Source organism: Carettochelys insculpta, chromosome 2 (genome assembly GCF_033958435.1).
Source record: "Carettochelys insculpta isolate YL-2023 chromosome 2, ASM3395843v1, whole genome shotgun sequence".
In the NCBI taxonomy this organism is placed as follows: domain Eukaryota; kingdom Metazoa; phylum Chordata; order Testudines; family Carettochelyidae; genus Carettochelys; species Carettochelys insculpta.
Window position 1 is genome coordinate 150,965,493 of NC_134138.1, and position 25,974 is coordinate 150,991,466.

A 25,974-nucleotide genomic window follows, 5' to 3' on the forward strand; every position below is an offset into this window, starting at 1 on the left:
AGCCTGCTGTGAGAGTGGCCATACCCCTCCACTGAGCGTGGCTTGGCTCACCTCTGCCGGTGGAATGCCTCCATGCCAGCCTTCCTTCTGCTGGGTGCACGTGGCCACCTGTTGTAGGCACCCCAGTCAGCACCATGGATAGGTTTGTCCCACGGGCCAGTTTGGGGCTGATGGGGGGGTCGGTTTGGGGCTGAGAGGGGTTTGGGGGCTAGGGTGGGTTGAGTCTGGGAATGGGGTTCCACACAGTTCTTTCAAGTTTGAAAGCATTCCATGGTCAAATAAAATTGGGAAACGCTGATGTAGAATGTAGAAACTTTATTAATTGGTATACAAATGTGAACACACATACATAAACACAGTAACATATTTCAACCTTTTTCATGAAATAGATGAGCCTGAGACCCAGTAGATGATCATTCCATGCTCCCCCTTACGAAATGTCATCCTCCCCTCTCCAGTGGGCCCACCCCTCACTTTGCACATCCCTGCATTAGGCAATACCTCAGCTATACCAACAAGTGCCTGGAATAGGCTCACAAGTGTGGTGTTTCCGTCTCATACCCTGTATGAGCTAACCCGAGTACCACTGTGTGCCCCCTGAACTTTCCTCTGTGCCCCCCTAAGGAGCATTCCCTACAATTTGGGGATCACTAGGGTGGGGTTCCTCATAGTTCTTATTATTCTAACGGGAAGACAGATGGTTTAAACAAACACTAAAAAGAGGGAAAGTGTTTATAAATATTTGTGTTTATAAATGCTTTTTCAAAAAGTGACATTTAAAATTAGCCCTATTTTGCTATCAATAAAAAATGCCAGAGTGTGGGTAGACACGTGCTCCCAGAATATTGAAGCCATATGCCAGCACCTCTAGGAATGTGCACAGCGTGGTGTGCTTTATTGCTATATATTAACTTATTGTGACACGTATTTCCATTTTTAATCACTTTAATATCTATATTTATGATTCTTAATGTTCTGTATCTCAATTGCTCTTTGATGTGCAGGGACTCCATTACCCAGGTAAACTGTGTGGAGTACAAATGATCTACTGTACCAGGAGGAATCTCTGCCTTTGCATATTAATGACATTCTATAAAAGTGATGGCTTAGACCAGTGGTGTCCAAAAGAAATTCACCACTTGCCACAGGCCCCCAGACAGGCCCCCACCAAAATAATCCTGCCAGTGACTCATCAGAACCACCTCTGAAGCTGCACCACTCTAGCTGCCCCAAGTCGTGCCGCGCTGCCTCAAGTCGTGCTGCCTGAGCTTCACAGCCCCCAAGCTAACCCACACCCCAGCCAGCTGCAGGAGAGGCCTCCTTGCTGCTGCTCCCGTGCGCTTGTCCCACCAAATAGTGGGGTGCATGCATGGAGGGGTGCCCCACATGTGCGACTCTCCTGAGCCGCATTCGCCATATCCAGCTGTCCTGTTTACCCCGTGTGGCAAATGGACACCGTACTGGATGCTACTGGCTTAGACCAATAGGAAACGGAAGAACTATTCAAATGTATGGAACAAAGTTTTTGTGCACATCAGACAAAAGGGGAGTCCTTTTGAGTGAAAGAAGGAAACCAGGAAAGCTTCTTAAAGAAGTTATTACTAATCTAAACTTTGTATATGTTGGGAAACAAGACAAGGAAAACATTGCCTTTTTATATTGTGTCCCAGATGTCACGTCTTCAGGTGCAAAGGGCATTTTAAATGAAATGCTCCTAAATATTTGCTGTATTTCCCTATGAAATGGTAAATGTGTTAGAACTAGGCCATGTATAGGCAGACTCCATATTCTTGCTGGGGACATAACACAGCTGAAACCTCAGACGCACCACTTCAGTTTGCTCTGTAGTTGAGATCATGAGGGGATGAGGTAAAATCTGTAATTTCATCTGGAATGTAAATACAGATAACTTTTGAGGACTGTTCCATTACTTCTCTCTTTCAGGCATTTAATATCCATGCCCCTTTTCTGTCCCTGCACTATAAATACTCTTGTTTATCTGAGGTTAAATTAGGTTTTGACTGCTTGAACTGAGAAACATTACTGACGTGAACTCCTGACAGAAACTCATTTGCTTGCTCCAAGTAGGCAGAGAAGAATGAATGAAACATCATTTGATGGGGTCAGTAACATTGGAGAAAATTGTAATCTTCTAGCAGTGTCACCTGGGGGCCTAAGTGAGATGAGTAACAAATTGAGCACAAGAAGACCAAATGCCCTAAGGTTACAAAGTTCCATTATCCATATTAAAGCCATAGCAGTTTCTGGAAGAAGCAGCATCTATTCAAATAAACATACTGCTTGAGTATGACAGGTATAATGCAGCTAAACTTAACTAAAAAAATAGCTAGCTTTTGTTGCATCAATTAGCAGTGAAATTATTAACATTGACATTTAAGAGATCAGAATTGGTTTTGATTTTAATACCTATTTGAGTGAATAAGTGATAGTATCTCACTGTCCTCAGACTGGACGGGAACGCTATACCTTATCCATTGTCACATTTATCATAAACGTTTAAGGGGTGTAGAAACTTTTCACAAGTGAAAGCTTACATTCTGCAAACTTCTGTTAAAATCCTATGAAATTTCAAATTTTAAATCCCATTTATGCAGATTTCCATTCTTCTGATATTTCCATTTATATTGTTAAAGTTATACTTTCTAATTGCCAAAACCTGGCTCCACTGGAATCAATAGAACTTTTGCAGTTGATTTAAATATCAAATATTAACCATGTATATTAAACCCAGGAGAGCAGTAGAAAAAGAATCAACATGGGTGGTACTGTTAGGAATATTAGATATTTCTGTTTGGGAGGGACTGAATAGTCCACCTCCTGTTGTTGCAGTTCAATGTCCAGCCTTAAGGGTGATCAAATGAGAATGAAAGGTTTAAAAGTAGCTATCCTACAGCAAAGAAATTTCAGGACCAGACTCCAAAGAGAAATTTCTGAGCTACAATTCATCTGCAAATTCGACGCCTTCAGCTCAGGCTTAGACAAAGACTCTGAATGGCTGGCTAAATACAAAAGCAGCTTCCCCTCCCTTGGTGTTCACACCTCCAGATCAACTGCTGGTAGTAAGCCTCACCATTGCTGACTGAGCTAACCTTGTTATCCCCACCCTTGCTCTGACTTATTTATACCTGGCCCTGCAGATTTCCAAGACCAGCATCTGATGAAGTGAGTCTGTGCTCACGAAAGCTCATGCTCAGAACTTTTCTGTTAATCTATAAGGTGCCACAGGACCTTCGTTGCTGTTACTTTCCATTGTTGACCTGAGCTGCTCTTCTCCAAGTAGAAATTGAAATCTTAGCTTGTTGAGAAGCAGTCACTTTCTTGATCTTGTCAGAATCTGTTTTTGAAGCCTCTGTGTCATGTTTTGTGTACATTAAAATATTTTTGGCTGAACAGCTATCAAAGGTGAACTATAAAGTAAAAATATTTTTAATCTGGCTTTCTGATTCCTTAATGATCTATAAATATAGACTTACTTTTAAGGTAAATGTTCTGTGTGTTTTCTGCATTTGAGATGACATAAAAATTTCAGGTACTAAGGTTTATCAGCCCTTGATACTGCTGTTAGTGGAAAACAGACATGGCATCTCAGAATGCAGCTGGATAACCTATGAGAGGGAGGGAAACCAAGGCGTGATATTTCACATGTGGAAAACAGCATGAACATTCATACTTTATGGAGGCAAAACTGTAAAACAATGTTTAATATATTAAAGGAAGAGAGAGCCACCAAACCTTTATTCCAGAAAGTCCACTGGCAAATCAGGCAGTAGAAAGAGCAACAAGAAAATAATTCTGGGCTGTATGGGTTTCAGAGATACTTTTTGAATGTGAACTGATGCAAGTCTATCTTCCTGAGTCTGCAGACAGCTCCAGTGTCTCTGCCGCTTCCCAGAGCTAACAGCACAATGGAATTTACAAGAATAAAATTTTACATTTGTGTTGTTTTCAGTCCACAGTTGCAGAGGCATGCACAGACAGGCTACGTCTACACGTGAAGCCTACTTCAAAGTAGCTTATTTCGATGTAGCGACATCAAAATAGCCTATTTCGATGAATAACGTCTACACGTCCTCCAGGGCTGGCAACGTCGATGTTCAACTTAGACGTTGCGCAGCACCACATCGAAATAGGCGCAGCGAGGGAACGTCTACACGCCAAAGTAGCACACATCGAAATAAGGGTGCCAGGCACAGCTGCAGGCAGGGTCACAGGGCGGACTCAACAGCAAGCCGCTCCCTTAAAGGGCCCCTCCCAGACACAGTTGCACTAAACAACACAAGATCCACAGAGCCGACAACTGGTTGCAGACCCTGTGCATGCAGCATGGATCCCCAGCTGCAGCAGCAGCAGCCAGAAGCCCTGGGCTAAGGGCTGCTGCACACGATGACCATATAGCCCCGCAGGGGCTGGAGAGAGAGCGTCTCTCAACCCCTCAGCTGATGGCCGCCATGGCGGACCCCGCAATTTCGATGTTGCGGGACACGCAATGACTACACGGTCCCTACTTCGACGTTGAACGTCGAAGTAGGGCGCTATTCCTATCCCCTCATGGGGTTAGCGGCTTCGACGTCTCGCCGCCTAACGTCGATGTTAACTTCGAAATAGCTCCCGACACGTGTAGCCGTGACGGGCGCTATTTCGAAGTTAGTGCCGCTACTTCAAAGTAGCGTGCACGTGTAGACACGGCTACAGACAACTGTATAAAACATGGAGATTGTTGGAGAACCAAACTAGTGAAGATTTCTGTTTATAACAGTCAGGAATCTCCCATGTCTAAGGCGAGGGTACACAGCAAAGAGGAAGAACTTTGCATTCTGTTACTCATAAGAGTAGAAGGGTGTAAGATGTAAACTTATACTTGTTGGTCAGAGAGCAAAGGTCAGGAAGGAATCCAGGTAAAGAACGGTGCAATCTCTCTGCTACCCATCTGCCCTCTCTTAATGTTTGTGGCTGTGTTCTCTGTCTGTAAGCATTTTCCTTCCATAGATGAGATTTTCCTTTGAATGTTGTCATTAAAATAAATTCTACTTGTACCATCTTTAAAGTATTTGCCACTTTTTCCAATATAAATAGTTATGGACATTAATTGGACCTCATATTACAATTTATTGCTTGTGCATACTTCATCACTGAATTCCCTGGGAGTCACTTGTATGTTAAAATGACTAGGCTGAGCCCTAATTAACAAAGTAGGAACTGAACTATATAAAAATACTGTGGGTTTATAGAAAAGATAAAATACATAATTCTTTCTACTCACAAAACAATGGGCTAACATACTGTTTGCAGTTCCATATACTCTGTTAGTATTTGCTAAACAATGTGTGAGGTAGGATGGGGGGAGGGGATTTTCTTAAAATGGTTTTCTCCTGTGGATAATAGCATTAAGAAGGGTAGATTGGAAAAAGAGATGAGAAAGAGGCAAGTGACAGAATGTCTGTTAAAACATTTATCTAGGCTATGTACCAATATAACCTAATACTGAATGTCAGCAAGATGAATATGTTAGTTGCTATTATATTACATTTAATTGATTAGATTAGAGCATCCCATCTACTTGTATATTAGTAACAAAACTAGTTATTATTAAAATGTATAAATAGGATATTGACTATTTTTAAAGACTTGTGAAACTGCATTATTTCCTGGACAGAGCAGGCAGACAATTTGGGAAGGTTGGAGCTTTCGCATGGGTTTTATTCAAACTCACACCAGTACATGGAACACTGAAATTGTTTTTCAAGTATGGTATCATATGTGTATGTATGTACATATGTGTAAAAATATAAAAAGGATTATCTGCAACTTTTTAAAACTTTTTTATAGTACACAACACTAGGAGGGTTAACAGTGCCATCTTGTGGATAATCTTGAAGGTTTCAAAATGTGGTTTTTACAGACAACCTCAACAGCATAGCATGTTTTAGAATCTCAGATATGTAATGTCTGCGTGCAATCAAACAAAATGTTCCCTCTGGTAGCCAGCCAGCCTAATTATTACTTTTGTGTCCTGAAAATTAATAACCCAAATACATTATAAAGTAAATCAGGAAGTATTTTAGGCCAGCTGATGAGCAGTGAGCTGCTTGTTGTTCTCACTTTGCTGGGAAATGTGTTTTTAATCATCTCAGTATGTGTTTAATCATCTCAGTTTATTTTCATAGACAGTGTCAGACTCAAAGGCAACCAAGTACATGCAAACACCTCTGTAAATCTGTACATAGGAGACCTTCAAAATGTCACTAACTAAAGCTGAACACCATTAATTTTTATTCTGTAATAATGACCTACAAATTCCCAAGTTCATTTGATGGCTGAGCTAGATGGCTTGAATGTCTCACCGGTTTTTTCCATCCCCCCCACCCAAGGGTATGGACAGGACTGCATTCTGGAGTTTTGCCCACTGACATAATTGAGCATAGGTGAACTCAGGCTGAAAAATTTGGAGAACCTTCTCTAGGGATTCTTGTAACAAACTTTTGATGGCCTCAAAGTGTAACCACCAGCTCTAACAAATTTTCCCTAACATACTTAATTAACCTTGGAGAAAATAAATAAATATGCACATATATGTGTCAAAATCATTGTAATTCATTTATGTAGGGGTTTATTCACAGATTCAGTGATAAACAATAGGCTATGGTGGATCATGGAATTTTATGGAACATGGGTTTTTGTCAAGGGTAAACTAAAGTTTTTGTATGTACAAGCCATAGTGTACTGTACATATATAACGTAGTAAGATAAAGGCATGATACACTGTATTTAAACTGTTACTTTGTTTTTATTATCCTATGTAGGTAATTAAGCAGAAAACCACAAATTGTACAGTGCTCTGTCATTTCTCATGTTTACAAGTTAACTTTGTTCTAGCTTATACAGTGTATACATATCTGTATGTATACTTTTTGTTTTGTTGCACTGTGTTTAACATTATTTTGGATTAGTTATTGTTATGGCATTCCCGCCATGCAGGGGAACTGATCCTGGATCACAAACGCCCAGATTAAGGAGGTTCACATGTACTAACATACAGCAAACATTTTCCTCATCGGACTTACTCAGCCCTGGCCCACCTGAGAACAAGCTAATAGAGACTTTCTATCCGTGGGTATCCATATCTGTGCGTGTAGATGTCCATGGATCATTTTTTGCAGAGGTGGATGCAGGTACCAATTTTGTATCTCCATAAATGAAGTCCTTAATGGGGAAGTGAGTATGGAGGTGGTGGGGGCCAGGGCCTTGGGGCACTGTGGGAGGCAGTGAGGGCCAGGATTGATGCATGGAGGGGATGTGAGCTTCAGGCCTGATCCTGCCACTGAGAAGCCGGGAACTAGAGCTCAGTGCCTGGAGCCTGTCACTTGCCACCCCAGGACTGAAACCCACCTCACCACTTCCCAGGAAGGGAGGGCTGCTTGGCCCTCCAGACTTTATCTCCAGAGAGGGGCAGGTGCCAACCACTGCTGGTGTCCTTGGAAGAGGGACTACCCATTTGCCATCCCTCCAAGCACTACCCAAGAAGCTGTGGGTACAAGAAAATCCTGTGGTAGACACACATGAGAAACACTGTATTGTGTACTTTATTGATGGGCTGGCTTTCAGATCACTGAGATCAGTTACATGCTAACTACATACTGTAACAAATACAGAATAGCCATCAACATGAGAACGTCTATATTATATGCCTGCAGATGGGAAGTTGGTGAGCAGTGGTTAATTGGCAATCATGATGCAGTTGATCTTTTCCTGTTAGCTTGCCTCAGCCTATTTTCCAGGGGAGAGTAAATAGTCTTTGCTCAAGGGGGACAGGAAGAGGAGTTGTAACAGGTAGACTGTGCCTGTAAAACACTGTGTAAAACGCCAGGCCCAAAGTCCAGGTATCTCCCCAAAGGCATAAATTTAGTTCTTGCTGTGCTTGTGCCCCTGTGCAGATGCACAGCGCACAACAGAATCTAGGCCCGTGGTGGGCAACCTGCAGGCCACATGCAGCCTGTCAGGATTCTATACATGGTCCACAAGATGTTCCGTATACCAAAAACAACAAGGAATCTTAGACTAACATTTATTTGGGTGAGTGTTGGTGGGCTGCAGTCCACTTTGTCAGATGCATCTGATACTGTGGGTTGCACCCCATGAAAGTTTGCACCCAAGTAAATGTTAGTCTTTAAGGTGCCTCAGGACTCCTTGTAGTTTTTGCTGAAACAGACTAACACGGCCACCCCTCTGAGACTTGTCACCATTTTGCTTACTGTTGCCAGATTCCACTGGTTTCTGTCTGCACCAGTTTTCCTACCAATATTACTGAAGTGATTCACATGTAGAGCAAGGGCACGTGAAATGAGGTGCACGCTGATTGCCTACATCATTGACTGTGAGAGCCGTATGCTCCCTTTGCATCCATTCAACGCCCTGACATGGTTCATTTGACATGCCTTGCAAATTCTAGGTACACAAGCTCAGTTAACATAACTACGTTATCCCAGGAGACTGTTTTGGTTACAACTGTCTTTTAGCCCACTAACATGGAGAAGACCATTCATGTGAGTCATTCACTAGCCTTGGTTGCCTATTGCTGATCTAGCCTTTATCTGGAGCTAGCATTTGTCCTCTCATTGGAGGACCCAGTCACACAAGACACAGTGCTAGAAAAGTGTAGAAGAGATGGACAACTCCAAATACTTCTATCACTTTTTGAACTAAAAGGCAGGACCTTGTTTATTTCTTTACTACCTAGCCCCTATGCAGCTCTTGCAACCATTAAACGCTTTTCTGCCACTTCTATTGGAGTCTGACTGGTTCCTCAAGTAGCCCTGCTGCTGGTTAATGCAGATGGGTTATGTCTACATTAAAGCGATCAGTCAGCAGAAGCATTTCTCAGAAGATATCTTCCGACAAATCTCCTCTCGAGATTATGGCAAGACAGCAAAGTGGAGGGCTCTTTTGATCCTCTCTGTCGACAGCAGCCAGACTGCCTGGTCGTGCTCTTGATAAAATGGCCGCCCAAAAAACAGACAGGGTCACATAGCTGGCAGTCCCTTCCAGGAGCCTCAGCAAGACACATCCTTAACCCCCACACCCAGACATCTGTTCTCTGCCCATGCTGAGGTGTGCCTACATCCACAAGGGAAAGCACAGATGCTAGAGCAGGGCTTTAATGCTTGCTGAGAGAGACAGTACTTTCTATCTAGCAACGGTGCCAGAAAAGTCTATGGGCTTGCACTAGACCCACCCAGAGGTGCTTCAGCACTTGCTGCACCTCCTCACGGTCATTCTTCTCTTCCCCTGGAAGGGCAAGCCAGATACCAGCTTTGAGGAACTTGCTGTAGCTGCCACAAAGTCCCACCTGTGCCCTGCCCCCTCTACCTCCTGGGTGCTTAGGCAGATCTGGAGGCATCACACCAGGTATGACTAGTAGGACTGTCTGGTCATGGGTCAGTGGAATGATTAGCTGTGGCTCCAGAACTTCTGCATATGGAAGGACACTCTCCTGGAGCTCTGTGCCTGGCTCGTGCCTGCCTTCCAGCACAGCCTGCCATCCCTGTAGAGGAATGGGTCATGGTCACTGTCTGTAAGCTTGCCAGCCCCGACAGCTACCTCTCCATGGAAAACCAGTTTGGTGTGGGGAAGTCCATCATCGGGGCCCTCCTCACGGAGGTATGGCTCTCTTTGGCTGCAGTCCCTATATGGGGAGAATGGTGTCCTGCCAAAGGGAGAACCTAGGGAATCAGGATCGGGTGTTTGAGGGGTGGGGCTGGGGGTGGGGGAAGCCGCATCCCTATGCGGCTGTGCTGTCTCACCCTCGCACAGACCTTCTGCAGGGGGGATGGCCTCATGGCGGGGGATCCTGGAGAGCTCAGGAGTGAGCAGATGGGAGGGGGCAAGGCACCCGCCACGGCTCAGGGGTGCACTCCCTGAGTCCCTGATGTGTGTTTTTGGTCCCCTCCCTTTACAGGTCCTGGTGGCCATTAACAGTATCCTGCTGTGGAGGTTCATTCATATGCCAGATGTGGACACAGTCGTGGCTGGATTTGCCACCCTGATGTACCCATACTGCTTTGGGGCTATCAACAGGACTCATATCCCAATCTGTGTCCTGGACCACAGCATGGCCAAGTATATCAAGAGAAAGGGGTACTTCTCCATGGTGCTGCAAGCACTGGTTGACCACCGAGGACGCTTCAGAAATGTTTACATTAGGTGGTTGAGCCAGGCACATGATGCATGGATGTTCCACCATTGCAGCCTGTGCTGGAGGATGAAGGTAGGCACATTTATCCCCTGCCATGAGCTAGCAGTCAGTGACATGGTAGATGTGGCCTACTCCCTCATTCTGTGGCTCCAGAGGCCTTATACCATCCAGCTGGACCAAAGCCAGGATATCTTCAAAGCCCACTTCAACCAGGCCTGGCTGTGCCTGGAGTGGAGTGTGCCTTTGGCCATCTCAAGGCATGCTTCTGGTGCCTGCTCACCTGCCCTGGAGCCCCAGGAAGCGGCAGCTGCTGGCGCTTCTGCCCGGAGCTGTGGGGAAGTGGCGGCTTGCAAATAATGGAACTTGCAAACCTTAAGTTCACGAATGTGGCAACCCTACTGGACTCATCCAGAGTGTGAATGAGATCCTAGTTTAAGTACCTCTGCTGTCCAATGAAAAGAAGGGAATTGAACAGGGAATCTGCCATCTCTCAGGTAAGTGCTCAACCACTAGACTTGAGGTAATGCAGCAAGCGTTGCGTTCTCTAGTACAATTACAGAATTCTTTAAAGTGGAACAGCTTCAGCAGGAGAGTTCAAGAAGGACCCGTGTTAGAATACCTGAGCCTAGAGGTTTGGGTATTCGCATAAGAAATATATGCAGTCTCTGTCCAAGTCCCACCTCCTCAGGCAGAAGGGAGCCAGGAACCTAGATCTGTTTTATTCCAGCTGAGCACAGTAACCCCATGTCATGAGGGAGCATGATCATACTTGGCTGTTTTGTGCAGAGGTAGGAGTGCTCAGAGCCATGCAGGCAACTGTGCTTCTCTGCTTATCTCCCCTTCCTTCCCTCCATTTGGGGGATTATACTGGGACTTAGGCATTAGGATGCTTAGAGGGAAGCAGCAATGTGCTTACCCAGAATCAGAAATCTAGGTGTCTTTGGAACTGTCACAGCAGAAATAGGTACCAAATTTAGGCTCCTGCTGGATTAGGTGGCACTGAACAGGGGTTTTGTACATCACCAAGTGGCCTAGAAATTGGACTTTGACACCTAAAACTAGGGTTAGGTGCCTATGTCCCTTTGTAGATTTGGCCCTATTTCTCTTTTCATAGGGGAGCATACTTAGGTGTCCATCATCCCTGTTGAGGAGGAAGTGGCCTGTTGTTTAGTAAAACAGTTTTTTTCCCTTTTGTTTCAAACTCTCGCAGCCCAGAAAAAGGGTATGTGTTTGTTTTCTCCAAGTGTGCTCCTTGAGATTTGACAACTCGATTCATTGTTGGCAGACAGGAGATGTTTTAAAACTCTGTCCCTAATCAGACATCTCATACAACGTATTTTAGATGGTTCAGGTACACCAGAAAACAGCCTCCTGGGATGTTTCAGTTGGACCCAGGAAGGACAATGATAGGTGAAGTTGTAACCTAACCATAGGGAAAGTTTCTTCCTAACCACAATCAAAGAGAGATTAACTTATGCCCATCGCGTGAAGGTTCATAGACTTCTTATATTTTTTATTCTAACTGAAGTGATTATGGATGCGTTCAGTTCTAAATTGCCTAATTCTGTTTGTAATCATACTAAACTTCTTGCCTCCATAATACTTCGTTGCAATGAGATGTGTAGATAAATTATGCACTCTTCAAAGAGTATTTCGCTTTATCAATTTTAAATGTGCTATCTCAGTTTCTGATATGGAAGGCCCTCAAAGCTTCTGATCCTTGATTGTTACTGTACCCTTTCTATTTCATCTCTCTGTCTCTTGGCATGGAGTGATCGTGGTTTAATGAAGTATTCTAAATCAGGGATATAATTAACATTTTCAGTATTTTTTCTATTCCCTTCTTTATACATCCTAACTCTTTTGTTTGGCTCTCTGACTACCAGTGCACAGTATATGAGTAGCACAAGCTATGCTTTTTGGTGTACAGGGCTTTGTATTGGTATGCTCTGAATTTCATCTATTACTTTGCTTCTCCGCCATCTAACTGTGAGAACAGGAGAAAATTGCTCACAATTTTTTTTCTAATCTGGACTTCCCTGAGTAATTATGTTAAATGCAGAATTTTACTGTCTCATTCTTTATCCACGTTTCCACATTACTGATAATGATAGGAAACAACAGTGGTCTTGGTATGGGAAGCTGGTCCTAGTAAGGGTCTGCCATGTTGGAAGTTAACAGTTTATTCCTTTCTTGTTTTCTGGTTTTTGCCCTTTTTCCTTATACTCCTATCTCACAATTAATTAACTCTATAAAGACAATGAGCATCATCAGTGTGTACAGCAGGGTTCAGATAATGAATCATTCAGTCTCTCCCTTAAAATAATGTAATATTATGCACTCTCTAGGGACTTTCAGAATATTGTCTTTAACCCTACTCTTTCTTTACAGTATCATATATATTATTTTTGCTGTGTCTGTCTGGGCCCTGAACTTCTGCAGTGTTCCACAAAGTTTAAACACTCTGTTTCCTTCCAGAAGGTTCACCTCTTCCCCTCACCCCACTACACCAACTGCAGACAGGCACTGCTCTGGATTTCAACCACCCACCGGCATCCCTCCCCTCCTCTCTTTTCCTCTCTCTCGTCCCTCTCTTCTGCAGCCACTGCCTCTTCCTCCTCCCACTCGCCAGGACACCAGGAGAGCTGCACAGGGATCCCTCTCATGGTACAGGCAGGGAACGAGGTTTCTTGCCCCCACCCCATATACCAGGGAGAGAAGAGGCATCCACTGCACAGCCCCTGGGATGCCGCGCTGGTAGGGCCGTGGGGTGGCAGTGAAGCAGTGCTGTGCCCACATCCTAGCAGGAGCCTGCAGGCTTACAGCTCAACTTCTGCTTGCAAGCAGAGCTGTAATGGGCCCTCTAGTATTTGTAAGATGTAAACTCACAGATGTAAAGCCCCCACACAATGAAGACATAAGCTTTTAGTATTTGTAATACCTCCTTTCACCTGAATTAGTGGTCTTTTCAAGTATTCTATCTCTTCTGTGATTTTTTCTGTAATGCAAATAAACATCTTGTTTAAGCTACAGTACTATGAAAACATAGAACTCTCCATGTTACTTTCAGTGAAAATGAACAGAGTAAGATTTGTGATGTTCAAAAGGTGCAGTTTTTGACAGTTTTTCTTATATAAAAATAAGAATACATGCTTTGAACATTCAAATCCTAAATGTGGGCTTCTTCTCCGTATGTTATAATAAAATGAGAATACTTGCTGAAACTATTTCCATTAACTTTAAACAATCTTGACAAATTTAGCTTTTTATTCCTCAAATAAGACCTATTTCATGGCTTATTTAAACTTAAATGTGTCCATTATGTATAGAATTGTAAAAGCACAAAGAATAATTCTATTTTAGAAACAATAATAGGGATTTTTTTCACTGTTTTCTTTAGTAAATCCTAGGGAAAGTAATGTTGCAGCCTTCAAATAGCATCTGTCAGACTGACTTTCATCCAATTAAAAATACCCTCAAAGCAACCATCACAGGTTTTAAAATACTAGAAATGTAGGATGTGCTTGGTGTAAAACACCAAAAGAATTTAAAGCACCCAAAGTGTGTTACAAGCATAGCAATGATATCTTGCTCTTTTCTTGAGGTCTGCTGACATGCTCATACCCCCAATCCCTGTTTTAAGTTGGTGTTTGACAGTAGTATATATTGAACTACAGCAAACAGTGAATGGGTCAATGTAGTGCAGTGTTTCCCAATGTTATTTGGCCATGGAACCCTTTTAAACTTGAAAAAATTTTGCGGAACCCCATTCCCAGGCTTTACCCCCTTGGCTCCCAAACCTACCCCCTCATGTCCAGGCTTTACCTGCTTCACTCCTCAGCCTCCTAATCTTCCTCCTATCCTCAAGCTTTGGTCGCTTGCCCCCCCCGCCCATCCCCAGGCTTAACCCCTTTGGCCCCAAGCCGCCCCTGGGACTAACCCATCCATGATGCTGGCTGGCGATCCTAAGTCAGGCAGCCATGTGTGCCCAGCAAAAGGAAGGCTGGCATAGAGGTGTTCTACTGGTAGAGGTGAGCCAAACCGTGTCCCCCACAGGGTTGTGGCCACTCTGGTAGCAGGGCAAGTGAGGGACTCTGTGCTGCTCCCTGCCCTGCTGCTGCTGAAATAATGGAACTAAATTCAGTTGGTTTAACAGCTGAATCCCTCCCACTGCCCTGGCAGCCATTAAACCAGTTAAATTTAGTTCTACTGTTTCAGCAGCAGCACAACAAGGAGCCACAGAGGAATCAGCTGTCGGAATGAAATTTTCTCATTGAACCCTTATTTCTATTTCATGGAGTCCTGGGGTTCTGTAAAACACTGCTTGGGAAACACTGATATAGTGGTTCTAAAACAATAGTCTTGGGAAATCATCCAGAGGTTCACAGAATTAACCAAGTTGTATGGGTCAGAATGCGATATGCATCTCTAAGAAGATCTCTTATAAAGTGGTCCTGTGAATTAGAGTGAGGGACTTACTATTTATTCAGTGTACCATGTACTTTCCTCCTTCTTTGATATCTGCATTGGCACATGTCATAATTATTCAAATCTTCAAAGACAATAGGACCATATCTACATTACAGCAATCTTTCGAAAGATGAACTTCCAGAAGACCTCTTTTGGAAGAGCTTCTTTCAAAAGAGCACCTCCACACACAAAAAAGTGGATTGAAATATCAATCCGATCTTTTGATAGCATCCACAGAGTCCCTACTCTTTCAAAAGAACAGGTCAGGGATTGAAAAATCCTTTGCCATGAGAACTGATCTTTTGAAAAAAGAGCCTGTGAAGCTTCTACACATGCTTTTTTGTTTGAAAGAAGCTTTTGAAATGGAGGCACTTTTCCAGATCTGGAAGCAGAAGAGGGCTTCTGAAAGGAGAGCAGCAATCTTTTGATTTAAGATTGAAAGCACGTTTTGTGTGTGGATGCTCCGTGTGTTCTTTTGAAAAAGGGCCTGATTTTCCAACAGATCTTTTTAGTGTAGACACAGCATAGCAGAGGATCTTAATTTGCAGAGATCTTTGGTGGACAAAGTGGTCTAGCAGAAATCAACAAGAGAGCCAGTGGATTTAATGTAGCACATAAGCACGTACTGTAACTCAGTAATTTATGGCTGGGTTTCTTTTGTTTTTCTGCTAAAGAAGAAATAGAGCATGATTGTGTGCATACTGACAGGCTACTGCCCTTTTCACTGTGAGGTTGGACTAGCATCAGATTAGCCCCACAGTCAAAGAAACAAGGTGGAAAAAGCCACTTTGGCTACGTCTACACGTGCACGCTACATCAAAGTAGCTAATTTCGAAGTAGAGACATCGAAATAGGCTATTTCGATGAATAGCGTCTACACGTCCTCCAGGGCCGGCAACGTCGATGTTCAACTTCAACGTTGCGGAGCTCAACATCGAAATAGGCGCAGCGAGGGAACGTCTACACACCAAAGTAGCACACATCGAAATAGGGATGCCAGGCACAGCTGCAGACAGGGTCACAGGGCGGACTAGCGCTTCCGGGGCAACAGCTAGCTGCTCCCTTAAAGGGCCCCTCCCAGACACACTCAGACTGCATAGCACGCAGTCTGAGGAGCCATAGGCACACAGACCCCGGGCGCCGCAGTCATGGACCCCCAGCAGCAGCAGCAGCAGCAGCAGCAGCAGCCAGAGGTCCACCCAGCCCTCCCAGCAGGAGCAGGGCTTGCCCTGCTCCATGCCATGCAGGAGGCAGCTGAGCACCTCCTTGGTACACCGGAGGAGGAGCTGCCCTCAGGGCAGCAGGGCTCAACCCCTAACCCTGCAGCACCCCGCCCCCCCGCCTCACACGCCGGCGGCTGTGGAGCTACCCCACCAGCACCGACTGGTGGGAGCGGCTGGTGCTTGGGGAGTGGGACGACAACCGCTGGCTCAGGAACTTCAGGATGAGCCAGCAGACATTTATGGAGCTGTGCCAGTGGCTCACCCCCGCACTCAGGCACCAGGACACCGCCATGCGGCGTGCCCTCCCTGTGGAGAAACGGGTCGGCATCGCTGTCTGGAAGCTGGCCACTCCCGACAGCTACCGATCCGTGGGGCAGCAGTTTGGTGTCGGCAAGGCCACCGTCGGGGCTGTCCTCATGGAGGTAAGAGAACCCACGGGGAGAGGGCAGGGCAGGGGAGGGGGGCCCGGGCACAGGAGGGCAGGGCAGGGCAGGGCCACGCACACCCTGCTTACCCCTCATTGGTGCTGTCCCCTGTGCTTTCTCTGCAGGTTGTGCGTGCCATCAACTCCATGCTCCTCCACAGGCTCGTGAGGCTGGGGGACCCAGATGCCACCATCGCGGCCTTTGCCACCCTGGGCTTCCCCAACTGCTTTGGGGCTCTGGATGGGACTCACATCCCCATCCGCGCCCCGCATCACAGTGGAGGACGATACCTGAATCGCAAGGGCTACCATTCTGTCGTCCTCCAGGCCTTGGTGGACAGCCGGGGACGTTTCCAGGACATTTATGTGGGCTGGCCTGGCAGCACCCACAACGCCCGGATTTTCCGGAACTCGGGCCTGTGCCACCGGCTGGAGGCGGGGACCTACATCCCCCAGCGGGAGATCCCTCTGGGGGACACCACCATGCCCTTCTGCATCATCGCAGATGCGGCCTACCCCCTCCGGCCCTGGCTCATGCACCCCTACACGGGCCATCTCTCCGCTAGCCAGGAGCGCTTCAACGAGCGCCTGAACCACACGCGCCAGGTGGTGGAGCGCTCATTTGGCCTCCTGAAGGGACGCTGGAGATGTCTCCTGACCCGCCTGGATGCGGGCCCCAACAACATCCCCCAGATTGTGGGTGCCTGCTGCGCCCTGCACAATTTGGTGGAGAGCAAGGGGGACACCTTTTTCCAGGGCTGGGCTGCGGAGGCCGGCAGGGCAGACGTCCAGCCACCTACTGCCCCCAGTCGGCAGGTGGACCCCGAAGGGACCCGGGTCCGGGAGGCCCTGCGGGCCCACTTCAATGATGAGGCCGCGGGGTGAACTCTGCCCAGGCCCCCCACTGCCCGCCCCTTCCTCCACCACACTCCTGCCCCAACGCCCACACCATGGAGCACCCCACCGCACCCCCCTCCCACGTTTCCTGGACAAATGACAGCACGCACTTGTGGCTGAACTTAAACTTCTTTTTGTTTCAGAACCTTTTTTTTTAACTGTAAATATATGAACCAAGAACAAACTATCTACAAACATGTGGAAACAAACTAATATGTACAAAAATAAAACAATACAAACAAACAGGTGTCCTCAATAATAAAAAGAAAACCAGGGAGGATAAAGGGGAGAACTATTTACATGGGTGGGACGGGGCAAACGGGGGGCAACAAATAAGAGGGTCCAACTATATACAAGGGGGGGGGCACGTCCCGGGCCCCTCGCCCCTATAGCCCGGCACTGGGCGTGGGCGGCCGGGAGCCCCACCGCGGTCGCAGCCCTGTCCGGGGCTGTCTGGGGGCAGGCCAGACCGGAAGGTAGGATGCCCGGCGAGTCTCTGGTGGCTCCAGGGGTCCCTCGGCGCTCCGGCCCTCGGCGGTGGGTGGCGGGGCGATGGTGGACGGGATGGCGACGGGTGGAGCAGCTGGTGGTGGGGCTGGTGGAGCAGGCAGGGCGGGCGATGCGGCGGCCGGCGCGGCATGGGGGGCCAGGTAGTCCACCAAGCGGTTAAAAGTCTCTATGTAGGCCCCCCATGCCTCCTGGCGCTAGGCCAGCGCCCGCTCCTGCAGCTGCTGCTCCGCGACCTCCAGCTGCCGACGGTGGATGGCCAGCAGCTGGGGGTCCGTCGCCATCGGGTGGTGGTGGCGCGGGGTCCGCCATCTAGCCCGCCGTGGGGCCGGTCGGTCCTCGGCCGAGGGGCTGTCCTGGAGCGAGGGTCCTGGAGGGCTCTCCGGGATGACTGAGGCCTCGCCGGCGCTCTCTTCCGGTCCTTCTGATGGTGCAGGTGCGGGACACAGGAAAGGAGGCGGGGAAGAAGAATGGAGACAGGCGTTAGTGTGGGCCCCGAGCCGTGGCCTTTGTCCCCCCAGCCCTATGCTGCAGGTTCCCCATCCCCGTCCCCGGGAGATGCTGCTGTGATGGATGGGGTTCAGGGGTCCCCCTGCCCTGCACCCCGTCCCCTGGTGGGAGCGACTCTCACTTCACCCCGCAGGGTCTGACAGCAGGAGAGGTTTCTTAGGCCGCAGATGGCCAGTTTCTGGCAGGAGTGACAGCACCAGCTGTCGGAAGAGACAGTCCTTCCAACCTGTCGTGGGGAGAAGACCCGAAGGGGGGCCCCTCTAGGATGCAGCTTTCCCCCTCCTCAGGCTGGCTGCCTTCCAGCTCTCCCTTCCCCTAGCCTCTACCTGTGGCCCCCGCCCTCCCCCCCCAATTCCAAGCCAGCTCAGCTCCTCCCTCCTCTTTGTTCAGGGCAGAGGTGTCACCTGCCAGCTGTAGCCCCAGGATCCTCCTTTGCCCCGGGAGCTATTCGGCTCTTGTTGCTCATATGTAGCCTGAGTCTCCCTTTTGCACTCCCCCCACTCCATCACATGCTGCTTCTGCGGGCTGTCCCACCCCCTCCTCCTGGGGGCCCCTCGAGGTTCTGCTCCCCCCTGGCCCGGGGATGGGGCATGGCACTGTCATGCGGGGTGGGGTGGGGGGCAGGGGCTGATGCAGTGCTGTGAGGGCCATGGCCCTGCTGTCCTTGGGGCCATGGCCATGTGAGCATGTGGGGGGCCCTGGACACATACCTATTACCCCCGCCCCTCAAGCCCAGGGGTGTACACCAGAGGGGGGTACCTACCTGTCGGTCCGCTCCCACGGTCCGGAGATCCCCAGGGGGGCGGAGGCCCTGCTGCTGCTCCAGGATGGCAGGAGGAGGATCTGCAGCTCGGATTCTGCAGAGGAGGAGCCCCCCTTCTCCCCCTCCTCCTCCTCCTCCTGCCGCGATGTCCCGGGGGTGGCCTCCGGGGGGGGCCCCCGGGGTGCGGGGCTTACCTCTGGGGCGGACTCCATCTGCAGGGCCTGCTGGAGCTCGTCGGCCGAGGTGTCAAGGGTGGCCGGAGGGGAGGAGGTGTGCCGGGGGCCCAGGATGTCCCTGAGCTCCCTGTAAAAGGGGCAAGTGACGGGGGCGGCCCCAGATCGGCCGGCCGCATCCCGGGCCCGGGAGTGACCCTGCCGCAACTCCTTCACCTTACTCCTGACGTGATCAGGAGTGCGGGCAGGGTGACCCCAGGCAGCCAGGCCGTCTGCCAGCCGAGCGAACGCATCCGCGTTCCGCCTCTTGCTCCCCATTACCTGGAGCACCTCCTCCTCGCTCCAGAGCCCCAGCAGGTCCCGCAGCTCGGCCTCCGTCCAGGAGGGGCCCCGCTGCCGCTTGCCAGCCTGGCTGCCCTGGCTCCCCTTGCGGGGGGTCCCCTGGGGGCCCTGGGGGGGCTGCTGGGCAGCCATCGCAGCTGGATGGGGGGCTGAGGGATGTGCAAGCTGGCCGCGTGTGTGGGCTGCCGCCTGCACGATCCCTCAGCTTCCTGCACAGGAAGGGAGGGGGAGGGGACCTTTAAGGGGCCGCTCCATGCGGCCACCATTGAGCTGAGGGGCTGGAGAGAGCGTGTCTCAACCCCTCAGCTGATGGCCGCCATGGAGGACCCGGCAATTTCGACGTTGCGGGACGCACAACGACTACACGGTCCCTACTTCGACGTTGAACCTCAAAGTAGGGCGCTATTCCTATCCCCTCATGGGGTTAGCGACTTCGACGTCTCGCCGCCTAACGTCGAAGTTAACTTCGAAATAGCGCCCGACGCGTGTAGCCGCGACGGGCGCGGTTTCGAAATTAGTGCCGCTACTTCGAAGTAGCGTGCATGTGTAGACACAGCTTTTGACTCTTTCCTCCAGTCTTGCACCAGGCATAGCATGGGTGGTCTAAAGTAGAGCATTTGAGCCACTTACTCTAGATGCTAAGAAGAGAGAAGTCAGGAAGGTGCTGTCAAAGGACAAATAATGGGTGTCTATGTAAAATCCAGTCAGTACAGATCTTTACTGTGAGGGGGTGGGGAAAATGAAACAACTGTATTTTACTTTGGGGATTTTTTCCCCTTCGTTTCAGTAGTTCTACAGGATTTGTGAATGTAGCTGTCTATACTACATTGAACATTATAAATTTCTGTACAGTAGCTAGTTTATGGTAGGCAACTATGCCCTTGTTCTGAGCAGTAGCAGCTAAGACCAGCAGCAGCCCCAGGGTATATGTGAAGAGCTAGTGGTAGAAGCCAGGTGAATTAAATATGAGAATATCTAGAAATGAAGGTTCCTGTGTTTTGTCTCAACTGTCTCATTGATTAGTTCTGCTGTACCATCTACAGTGCCATCCTCAGACTGCTCTAAATCTCAATTGATTAAGAAGGTGATTTTAAAGTCTCACAGAATCTTGTGCAGTTTCTTTGGCAAGAGGAAGACAGAATGCAACCAAAATGAAAAATGAGAGCCAAAACCTAGTCTGAGCTCTTAGTTTGTTCAAGGGCCTGTGTACCTTGTAGGAAAAAATTCTTTGAATATTGTGCCACAGAAGAACAAAGTTCCCAACAGCTAAGGCATTCTAGAGTTTGCATTTGGAAGAGGTGTTTTAAAACAATGTCAAAAATTCCCTTTATTTAAACGAAAGTGTTACTCCTGGCCAAATCTCCATCCCCTTTTTAAAAAAGGCAGCCTGAAGCATGGTATGTACATAATGGTGTGTGGTGGCATGTTGACAAAGCATAGCAGGTCCAGCACATATAAGCTTTTTCCAAGAAGCACAAGCCTGCATTTGAATTTCATGCATCATCAGTGCATGGTGAATAGTAAAGGATCACGTTGAGAATATAAGAAAAAATACATCAGATTCGGATTTGCCATTATGTGTCCTCTTTTAAAATTATTATGGCAGACAAACAACTGTTCCTAGCAAGTGTGATTTAGACCTAGGTTTTCATGAAGTGTTAAATTATTATTTCCCATTCATTTTTCTTTGTTTATTGTACATTTCCTTTAAATATGTCTTGAAGTGTTTAATGAGTTTCTCCATGCCATTTGCAAATGGAATCTTTGAGTACTGATTTGAAATTCAGTGTGTCTGTGTTGCATGTAACTTCCATTCACCAGCACAGCGAGTGTGAAATTATGATGTCAGGTTGTAGATACTTGCCTATTAAAAATATTAAAAGAGAATTACTTAGGATTTTTTTCTGCCATTACAGTGGGTACTACTAGTGCTTTCAAATGGATTTGTCTTGCTAGCTGACCTCTCCCTATTTTTTACCATCAAACTATTCCTTACTAGTTTTAGTTTTCTAGAAGGGAAGGTTTTTGGTGGTGTAAAAAGTACAGCGTTCAGATAATGCAGTGATAAGATACTATTTTAACTAATGTTTAAGAATCAATTAAATCACTACTTATGGTTAAAAATTTATACTGTTTGCTGGCTATATATGTCCTCTGACCATCTATACAAGTCATTAACTTTCTCAAAGAGTTGTGCAGCACAGAGTTGTGGAACTTCGTAATTGTCAGGGTGGTTAAACACTGGAATAAGTTACCTGGGGAGGTTGTGGAATCTCCATCACTGGAGATACTTAGGAACTTGTTAGATAGACACGTATCAGGGATGGTCTAGATGGTGTTTGGTCCTGCCAAGAGGGCAAGGAACTGGACTCAACCTCTTCAGGTCCCTTCCACTTCTAGTGTCCTATGATTCTATGATTAAAGAGCTATGCAATATTCTTATGATGCTGACTGATTGTTTAGTTCATCTGAGCATGCGAGGGAAATGTATTTTGTACGGTTCTGTCCTGTAGAGAAGGATTGGACTCAAACTCTCCTTTGAATATATGTGAATGAAAGCTGGCATGTGGAAAATGTAAGCCAAATTTGCTTCTTCAAATGTCATATTTTGTTTATAACAGACAGGGTTTTATATCCTTGTATTTGGCGTAGTAAACATTTATGATAACAGTATTGGGTATTGCTTTTTCTGAGGCTCAGAAAACTTACTCATCTTGACTAGCAAGCAGAAACTTGCAACCTGTTTTTACTCTGCATCATAGTGGCAAGTTTAGTTAACTAGTTTCATCATCCTTTGCAGCACTGATATAGAAAGTCTAAAAATACTGCTAGCAGCTTTGATATGTAAATTGAGGATTTGCAAACCACTACAAATAAAAGATCACTACCTTTAAATAAGCAAAAACGTGTTGTTGAACTTCTCTATTACTGTCCATCAATTAATTTGAAGATACAGCAGCCAAAGAAAAGTTCCATCCAGGGTTTTGGTCCTATTAGCCTAATTAGTGTAGCAAAACAAGGTTGAAGGGATAATTTGTCTTCTCTATTTCAAGTACCCATTAGTTGCAAAGAATACCGAGGATCATCTTACATTAGGCTGACAAAGTCTTACTTCTGCTTTACCTGTTTCTTTTTTCCCCAAGGGGAAATAAAGTTGAAAACATCAGTTAAATAACTATAATATTTCTTATTTTCCAGCCCACCTAAACCAACGGTGTTCATCTCCGGTGTCATTGCAAGAGTGAGTTTTCATGTTAATTTCTTTTCAGTCATTTGATTAAGAAACCTTTCCCCTTGATCTCTGATTAGAGGAAGATTTTTAATTTTGATATTTTCCCTTTCTCTCATATATAAGTTGAATGGAGTTTATATTTATATTTTATTTGTCTTCTTGGGTATTTTTTATTTTATTGGGTTTTGGGTAATTAGTTTTTTCTGTTTTAGTTTGTGAGTTTAAAAATATGAAATTATTGGACTTTGTCCTATATCCTTCAGGCTACTGCATCCACTTTTTTCAAAACTTGTTACACACAGGCCATCTCCTATAGCTTGAGCTGTGTAGATGAACACCTGCTAAAGTCAGGTGGACATCACAGAAGCATAAGTTTCCATCCACACAGATGCAGCTGCATGATATGACCCAGGGCATATGATGTGAGGGAAGCATTTGCATTGAAGTATTGCATCTCGGACATAAGTGTCTCATTGAAATTATGTTGTGGGGACCTGCGTAGAGGTAATAATTAAAGAAAATCCTGAAAAACTGAATTTAACAGTGCAGTTGCGTACATTAATGTTATTAGCTCCTTCACTGTACATATACATAGGACTACACATACAATCCTTACTCACAACTATGAGCACCTGTTCATGTAAATAGTCCATTATAAATCAATGGGATTACTTATGTGCAAACTGATGCCAGGGTTTTACAAGCTGGTTTCCTGTGCATGAACTTCTTAAATTTTGTACTACACATAGCTCTTTTTTTTTTTTTCCAATTTTTGTGGGGGGACAGGAAGAATGGCTGTCAGTGATCAAAAATAATAAATACATGGTGTAGTTGCTTCCTGTATATGTAACAGGTCTCAGGCATAAATACTATCATGATGAGATTAACATTAATTTGCCATGAATGTAAGAATAATTTATACACAAATTCACAATAATAGTCAGTGTGTGGAATGTGACATAACCTCTCTATATACTCAAATGAATTACCCAGGCCTATATTTACCATATTACCGCCAATCAGTGAGGTGAAACAAAGCTAAGCATGGATTAAACACTGATCTTAAATGAGTGTAAATAAATTTGTTACAGTCAGGATTGGTTTGACCCAGACTCCACACTCTTATTAGACTACAGTGCTTCTTAGACTTCCGGCCAAAACAATGCCCTCTGTAAGACTTAAGTCCTGCTTTGAAACTTCAGTGGGGCCAGCGGAGAGGCCACACACACTCCATATGAAAGGTGTCCATGTCATCCCAACCTCATGGTGATAACTGAGGTAGGCCAGGGGTTGGCAACCAAAAGAGCAAGAAGAGCCATTTTTTTTGTTTTGTTTAATTCAGTAAAAAAAGCTCAATAATTCATGAGCCGCAGTGCATGTGTGTATGAAATTGGCCTTAATAAATAAAGTCAAACCACACTTTTTGTAACCCGTTTGAAGAACAGCGCACACGCACACCCCACAATGCATTGCGCATATTAAAGGAGGCATTATCCAATGTTTCGAGATGACATGTTGTTTGCTATTTAGATATGCTTTGCTCATTGTTCAGCTTTTAGATGTTTATCAAAATATTGAGTTGATTTTTTTTTTAAACTTTGCGATTATAACATTGGGAGCCACAAAGAAGTCCTTAAAGGGCCACATGTGGCTCCATAGCTGCAGGTTGCAGACCTCTGCAGTAGACCAAAGATCAGGGTGGGCCCAGTGGAAATTATGTGGATGCTTACAAAATTGGGAATGAGGTGTGAGAGGGCTCTGGGTGGGAGTGGGAATTCTGCAATGTGAGGTCTGAGCTGCCGGAAGGGAGTTGTGGGCGGCGACTGAGGGGTTCAGATGGTGGGAGCAGGGATCAGGTCTGGGGTTCAATGGTGGGGGAGAGTGAAGCTCCAGCTGGGGGTTCAGACTCTGGGGTGGGGCTGTGGATGTAGGGATTGGATATAGGAGGGGCTCTGGCCTGGGACCAAGGAGTTCAGAGGATGGGAGGGGGATAAGGGATGAGGCAGGAGGTTGTGGGATGGAGGGGGCCATGGACGCAGGCTCTGGGCAGTGCGTACTTCAAGCAGCTCCAATACTTATCAGCATGTCCCCCCTCCCGTTTATATCCAGAGGCACGGCCAGATGGCTGTGTGTGCTGCCCCATCACTTCCCATCCGCAGGTGCTCCCCTGCAGCTCTCATGGACTGTGATTCCTTGACAATTTGCCTATCCCTGCCGTAGATCCACACTGGGGAAGTGGCATAGCCACAAAATCCGAAGTGCTAAGAGGGGGCTGCTGCCGTTTGCTCAAGCCCTCAAGCTAGAGTAGCAGAGAAATGCTGGCCTCAGAATGAGCCTAGCTGTGCATTTCAGCAACAGCTGACCTTCCACTGCATAAAGCTCAGCGTTGCTTTGCCTTTGATTTCATTCTGAGATGTTTTGGTTCAGGGTATTTTTTATTGCCAAAATCATTTGCATTACAGTTTAGAAGTTTTAGTTCCACTTTTTCATGTCTAAAATGTGTGTCATCAAAGCAAATGTCACCAAACACCCTTCATGTTGTTGAGCATAAAGACAAGTGACTGGAATTTTTTTAAAAGGTCCAGGCACAGAGAAGATAGAAGGGAAGACCCTTTCCTTCATTATCTGATGACTTGGCCTTTCTCTAGTTTGTATCTTGCTCTCTAGGAAACACTTGGCCTCTTGATAGTGGATTATGGTGATCTGCAGCGTGCTTGCAGTGGTAAAGATCTACTGTTTGCCTTTTCTCTCAAACTGTATCAGTTCCCCACCACCTAAAAACCTAGTGTTTCTTTGAACTCAGAGCCACTTCAGCAACGGTATCCTTCACCCGGATGCAGAGTGGTTCTCCTCATGACAGAGAAACATTTCTGAAGGGTTCTCGCTTTCTGAAATATTCACCAGTCACATTTAGCTTGGTTTAAAAAAAAATCCTCCATTTAGGCCACCTTCTTGAATGAATGTGGGAAAGAGGTAGGAGAGGTACAAAAAAAAATTGCAGCGAAGGAAAAATAAAGGGAAAAGAGCTGTTCAGAGAAGAAAATACCTGCAAAAAAGAAAAAGAGTGTAGAAGGGGATTAAATGAAACTGTTTAAAATTATAGTTAGCCTAATGTTTGCAATGTTGTTGTAGCTGTGTTGACCCAGGATATTAGAGAGACCATGTGGGTGAGCTAGTATTTTACTTGACCAACTTCTGTTGGGGAAAGAGACAAGATTTCAAA

General features: G+C 46.4%; 1 protein-coding gene across 1 annotated transcript in view; it reads left to right on the forward strand.

The window, feature by feature from the left end:
- DAP (death associated protein) overlaps positions 1 to 25,974 on the forward strand; it is an 88,133-nt gene that overhangs the window by 56,325 nt on the left and 5,834 nt on the right. Inside the window, exon 3 of the mRNA XM_074985960.1 lies at positions 22,718 to 22,760. Within this exon, the coding sequence (XP_074842061.1) occupies positions 22,718 to 22,760 (43 nt within the window). The remainder of the gene's footprint in view (positions 1 to 22,717; positions 22,761 to 25,974) is intronic.